The following is a 6,079-nucleotide window of genomic DNA, read 5'->3' on the forward strand; positions in this document are numbered from 1 at the left end:
GGCGCGGCGCGGCGCGGCGCCCCCGCCCCACACTCACGAGTGGAACATGGAGGCCAGCATGAGCTTCTCGTTGGACGAGAGGCGCGGGCGGCCGAAGCGGATGGAGACCGGGTAGTGTGCGGGGTTGCTCAGCAGCTCCAGCACGTCCCGCCCGTCCGCCGTGAAGCGCCCGCTCACGTCCGCGCCGTTGATTGCGAGCACCGCGTGGCCCACTGCGGGGGGGGGGAAGGGGTGGTCAGCGAGGGCCCGATCCCCGGTCCATCCCCGCCCGGCCCGGCCCTGCCCGGCCCGGCCCGCACCGCGGATGCCGTCGCGCTGCCCGAAGGCCACGACCACGCGCTCGTCGTGCACTTTGAGCGCCAGGTCGAGCGGGAACCCGAACGTCTTCTCGGCCTCAGCGCGCGGCGCGTAGTGGTCCAGCTGGTAGACCAGGCCACCCGCCTTGTTCACAACGTACACGCTGAAGATGGCCATGTCGGCCGCCGTCCGCCGCGCGCGGAACACACCGGAAGAGAGCCGGCTTTCGTCACGGCGGGGGCGCGGCTTCCGGTCGGGCCGCGCGGCATGGCGGGAATTGTAGTCGCGCGCCGGGACCCGGAAGCGCTCTGGCGGCCGCCCCGGAAGCGGTGCGGAGCACGGGGTTTCCCGGCCTGCGCGAGGGGGCTGTTTCCTTTCTCGCCTCGCGCCGCGGAGAAGCAGCACCATGGTAAGGAGCGGGGCGCGGGCGTGGGTCCTGGTGCGGGCCGCTCGCCCGTCTCGCGCCCTCTCCCACTCACGCGGCCTCGCGCGTCTCCCCGCAGCCGCCCAAGGACGACAAGAAGAAGAAGGACGCGGGCAAGTCCGCCAAAAAGGACAAGGATCCGGTCAATAAGTCCGGCGGCAAGGCCAAGAAGAAGGTGCGTGCGCCGGCCGGGATCCTCGGCCCAGTCTGCGCGTCTCGCCCCCGGAGCTGCGATGGGCCGCACCGGCCCGGGCCGGGCCTGTGAGCCGTCGGGGCGGCCGGTGCCTACAGCGCTTCTTGGCGCGGAGAGGGGCCGGGACGAGCCTGGGCACCGAGTGTCCTGGAGAGGGGCAGCCAGGGGGTGTTTCCGGGGGCCCTGCTATGCAAGAGCTATTGGTGTCGGGACATCTGGGCGATCGCACGTGCTAAGCGCCAGTCCTTTTCTAGCTGTTGGGCTTCATTTGCCTCTGGCTCGTGGGGAGAGCTGGCACTGAGCTTGGCCCGGCCCTGCGACGTGAAGCCCACAGGCACACGAGAGAAGTCTCGTGCATGTCAGTTCTCGGGTAGGTGTGATGTCCTGATGCTCCTTATTTTTGGGGTGTCCCTAGTTGAAATTTGTAGCCCCCGAGGGAGAGTGTCAGCGGTTCCTGTCTTGTATTCCGGACTCGGTGCCATCTGCAGCCACAGCAGGGGTGTGCGAGACTCTGGTGCTAGTGGGTCAGATGGCAGATCAGGCTGGTAATAGCTGCCTCATTACAGTTCAGAGCAACCAGCTTCCCACCAGAGAGACAAGAATTGCTGCATTTGGCAGTGGTATAATGAGGGGTAGATATGTTCCTCTTTGGGTGAATGACTAATTTATCTTTGCTTCCAAGTAGAAGTGGTCCAAGGGGAAAGTCAGAGACAAGTTGAATAATCTGGTCTTGTTTGACAAAGCCACTTATGATAAACTCTGCAAAGAAGTGCCCAACTACAAGCTCATCACGCCTGCTGTTGTCTCGGAGAGGCTGAAGATTCGAGGTTCTCTGGCTAGAGCTGCCCTCCAGGAGCTGCTCAGCAAAGGTACCAATGCAGTGAACTCTGCAAGGGGAGACTTCAGAGATGCTTAAGCCACTCAAGTTCCTTTCTTGCTCTTGGTATTTGGGGAATTATTTCATGCGCATCTAATTGGAGGTAACTTACATGTACACAGGAGTTCAGTAAAGAGCTTTTTGAGCTTAAACAGCTCTAAACTCCTTTCTTTCCTTGCTGATAATCTAAGGAGTTTCACCTGGTATCTTTCTCAATGTAGAGCATATAAAAACTTAAAGGGATTCATAACCAGTCATTACACTCTTGAAAACACAAAATAAAAGATCAAGGGAAGGTGTCTGTTTCCAGCCTAATTGCGGTAATGAGTCGTGTGTGGAAAATGCTTCCTAGGGCCTGGTTACAACAGAAGGGGTGGGAGGCAGAGCAGTCAGCCAGCACAATGGATGGTGTGGTGGGGAACTGGCATTGTAGTCAGTGTTGCTCGTGGATGTGCTCTGCTGCAGTGGGGTCAGATGCTTTGGCAGGTGTGCCACAGGTAAGCCCTGTGCCCTGCAAGGGCCTCTCTGATCTCCTTCACTGTATTTCTGTCTTCTGGACAGGTTTGATCAAACTCGTCTCCAAGCATAGAGCACAAGTGATTTACACCAGAAACACAAAGGGAGGAGATGCCCCTGCTGGAGGAGAAGATGCATAAAGGTGATGTAACCATTCCTCTGTGCCATGGATTCCTCAAAACCCCAAAGCAAATCCCTCCTAGTTTAACATCTTCCACCCCATTTAGATTGGCTATACCCCTCATCCTTTAGATAAAGATGCTTGCTATTTGTACTGCTTGAAAAGAGACTGCAAGCATACAGGCAAGACAGTGGATTAAAACCTAATTCCCTACCCTGCATAGAGCCTGCAATTTCTAAATCCAATTGAAGGTACTCAACAGCAGTGGATATGGGGCATGAGGGGCAGGAAAACTGCTTCTGTGCTTGTTTCCCTCTTCCTTTTTGTAAAGGCTTCTCTCACCTTCAAGAAGTGATGAAACACCAGCTGCCACCCAAACTGCATTCTTTATAGACTGCAGAGGGCTCTTCTACTGAAGCAGTGTTTTTTGAAGACATGCTTTAACAGGCCATCAGTTTTGTGCATCTGATTTTTCTGACCTGGTCCTCCTTGCTTTGCAGGCTTCTTCAGTGACCTCTGCAAGGATCTGTCTTATGTAAAATGTATGCAATAAAGTTAATGGATTCAGTTGGCCTGTTTCTCCTTGATTCCTGGGGTGAGAGAGCAATAGAATGGGGGTGAGCTGTGGGTGGCATGGTGCAGCAGCAGTGGGTATCAGGGAACTGCTCAATCTCCTAACCTGATTTCTATGGGTGTGATTTTACTGAAAACTGTAGGCTTTTGACTCCACTAGCCTACTTTGACCTGTAATTTACTTGGCAGTGCAAAAAATGGGCTCCTGGGCGTGAAGAACCTGGCCATGTATTCTGGGGCCATGTTGAAGCCCTACTCATTTTGCAGGATCTTCATAGGTGGGGCTACTTTGTTCTGACCTGCTAAATAGCAGTTCTTATGTTTTTACGCAGGACCTTTGACAGGATGGTAATTATTCACCAGTGACTTTGGAAATGTCTGTTTTTACCTTGGTTGTCATATTGTTAGATGCATCTCATTTTGTTTCATCTACTTCCATTTGCATGCAGTTGTAAATTCTGACAAGTATCCACAAAGTTTCACCTACTCTAAAACCAGAAAAGAAAACTTTGTATTGCAGCAAGTTTATAATATCTGTTACTGATAACTTGCATTTTAAACAGCTGTATATATTTATAAACAAAGCTTCATTCTTAGACTTATTCTCCCCCATGCCAGAGGCTATGGGTTTTGAGATTCAAAGCTTGGGAAATGTGGGCTTAGAAGTGGTGTTCTGCCTGTTCTGATTGCAGTTACATAGAAGAGAATGTAAACCTTGGTTCAAAGAGTACTGCTACAAATTGATTCAAACAGCCCTAGGAAGGCTAACGGTATAACTAAAGAAGAGAGGTATTACATTGCATAGCTGTAGGAAAAGGGATAGAGCTATCCAGCTAAATAGAGGATTTTTTTTAATCTCTAGAATCCGAATGAACTATATCCGTATCCTTAAATGCCTCCCGTTGTCCACTATGTTTTACTTCGGTGTCGCTGTCAAGCGTGATGGACTCCAACCCAAAGCTATCTGGCATTGTCACACACTGAAGTGGTTTTGGTCATGCTTAAAAGAAAAAGATCACTGGGCTACTGAGGAAGATAGGGCTGTTTCATACGTGTGGGGAAGAAGCAATGCAGCTAATGGGCAGACACAATCCTACCCCACAGCAGCTTAATATGCTGCTCTGGCCTGCTGCCCTGCTCTTGGCAGGGGAAGAGCTTGTGGCAGGAATAACAACTGCTTTTTTTTTTCCCCCCCAGGAAATGGTGCAGAAGCTTGCACAGTGAGCTGTGACAGCTTGTAAGAAAACTAAGAGGGAGTCCTACCAGAAAGTTGAAAAGCTCGCTGCCTGTGAGGAAGGGGGATGTTTAGGAAGTGCTCCTACAAGAGTAGATACAGCTGTACTGTTTGAGCAATTTCTTCACAAACAGATAGTGGGAGGGGGAGAAAGAAATGATAGTGGAGGGGAGGAAATGCACAGCTAAACCTTCCTCCGTGGTGGCTTGTGCCTTCAGAGAGCTGTACATGCTGTTCTTAAAGGCAAGGGGTTCTAAGCTCCATCACAACCACTGTAACTCTGGCTATTTTCTGCCAGGATCATGGGCCTGAGCAAGCTTCTCTGCTGTAAAGGCATTGCATGTAGCCTAGCTAAGTTGGTTTTCTATTCCCCACTAAAGGGAGGTCTCTGACTTGGCACCTGCACAGTGCAATAAGCTACATGCATAGGAGAAAGGTACTACAACAAAGCTGAATTTCTGTGATAGTGGTAGGCTATATGTGTACCCTTTTCAAACAGCTGGCCTGAGCCTTCTGCTGGAAGCTTGGGCCACTTTTCCTAGGCTAGAGGACAGGCTACCAACAAGTTTCATGAAGTAGTGTTTAAATAAGCGGTAAGACAGGATGTATTTATGTGCAAGTTTAATATAGTTTATGCAATGGAAACAAAGACCAAGTGTGACTGGTACATCATACTATACACTTTGCCAGCATCGCTTTAAAGAACCTCGGATTTTGGTCTTGTGTTCCTCCTCTGTGTCTCTCTCTTTTTCCCTGCTTCAGCTTTAAACTGATGTCTGAAAAAAGACAAGTTAGTTTTAAAGGAAGGAACAAGGTGAATAGCTGCTTTAAGGAGGAAGTCTGAGGTGAGCAGCAATACAGAAAACTAATAATGACTGGCTTCACCTCCCACAAATAAACTTTTGGGGTGGGAGTGAGAGTGGTTGGGTACCTGCTAGCAGTGCAGTCTAATACAAGTTTTCTCTTTGCTTCTGCCAATTTACACAGAATACATTGGAGACTGGTACTCATGGAGTAGGAGCCTGCAGGCTTAAGGATAAGTGCTAGCCAAATGCAGCAGGGTACAAGTGAAAAGGGACTTGCATGTGAACTCTGTGTCAGGTCACTTACCTTGACTGCCATCTCCTGCCATGATTCCAGACCCGCCCAAAGGAGGGAAGCCAGCCTTCCCCTGTCTGAGATGTGTGGTCAAAGTTGGCACCAACGCGCTCTGCTGGAAGCTTTTTCAGCTTCTGCTTCTCCTCTACCAATGGAACAGAACTAATTACACTTCTGTTTGTTGTGTTATTTTTCTGAGTGCTGTTTTTGCCTCAAAGTTCACTGAATCTCTAGCTGAAATTCTGTGCCAGAATTATTGGGGGGGGGGGGGGAAGGAGCCTACACCCCGGTCTATAAGGCAGCATTCTGTAAACCTTATCTACCTTGAGAATAAGAGTAAGTCATGCACATGATAATCTGGCTCCTTCGTAAAACTTTTACTCAATTTACAATGCTTTATTTTTAAAGGAAGTGAAGAGTTTAAAAACTAGAACTTTTCCTCCACCAGTCCAAGCAGTGATGTCCAAACTCACTTTCTTTGAGAAACTCTTCATACGAAGGCCCAATCTGCTGTTTGTTTCCAGCCTCCTCTTCATCCTGCACCAGCCAGGGAGGCTTGGCTCCTAGGGAATAATAAGGGGCTTAATCTACTGAAATGATCCTGAATATGATAGAAGGAATGGGAGAATAGCCAGTTAGTCCAGAGTGCTTCCTTGACAAGGGATGAAACAGCTTTTTCCCATGGAACTATTTTTTTCTTGTATAGTCTCCAAAAGGTTAAAAAAAAAAAAAAAAAAAAGCAGAGG

At 50.0% G+C, this 6,079-nt stretch overlaps 3 protein-coding genes across 3 annotated transcripts in view; 1 reads left to right on the forward strand and 2 right to left on the reverse strand.

The window, feature by feature from the left end:
* The window catches only part of TRAPPC4 (trafficking protein particle complex 4), a 2,228-nt gene extending 1,726 nt beyond the window's left edge, over positions 1 to 502 (reverse strand). Inside the window, exons 1-2 of the mRNA XM_019510862.1 lie at positions 300 to 502; positions 38 to 212 (exon numbers count right to left, since the gene is read on the reverse strand). Coding sequence (XP_019366407.1) covers positions 38 to 212; positions 300 to 474 — 350 coding nt within the window. The 5' untranslated portion in view covers positions 475 to 502. The remainder of the gene's footprint in view (positions 1 to 37; positions 213 to 299) is intronic.
* A 97-nt stretch (positions 503 to 599) lies between these two features.
* Positions 600 to 2,996, forward strand: RPS25 (ribosomal protein S25). The gene is made up of 5 exons (XM_019510873.1): positions 600 to 706; positions 801 to 896; positions 1,600 to 1,783; positions 2,353 to 2,449; positions 2,929 to 2,996. Exons 1-4 carry the CDS (start codon positions 704 to 706, stop codon positions 2,445 to 2,447), a joined length of 378 nt encoding a protein of 125 aa, XP_019366418.1. The 5' UTR covers positions 600 to 703; the 3' UTR covers positions 2,448 to 2,449; positions 2,929 to 2,996.
* Positions 2,997 to 4,839: 1,843 nt separating this feature from the next.
* The window catches only part of CCDC84 (coiled-coil domain containing 84), a gene marked incomplete at its 5' end in the record, with an annotated part of 4,417 nt that continues 3,177 nt past the window's right edge, over positions 4,840 to 6,079 (reverse strand). The window contains 3 exons of the mRNA XM_019508566.1: positions 4,840 to 5,011; positions 5,346 to 5,478; positions 5,807 to 5,896. Of these exons, the coding sequence (XP_019364111.1) occupies positions 4,933 to 5,011; positions 5,346 to 5,478; positions 5,807 to 5,896 (302 nt within the window). The remainder of the gene's footprint in view (positions 5,012 to 5,345; positions 5,479 to 5,806; positions 5,897 to 6,079) is intronic.

The sequence above is a fragment of the Gavialis gangeticus genome, unplaced genomic scaffold (genome assembly GCF_001723915.1).
Source record: "Gavialis gangeticus isolate Ggan-Ray unplaced genomic scaffold, GavGan_comp1, whole genome shotgun sequence".
Classification (NCBI taxonomy): Eukaryota; Metazoa; Chordata; order Crocodylia; family Gavialidae; genus Gavialis; species Gavialis gangeticus.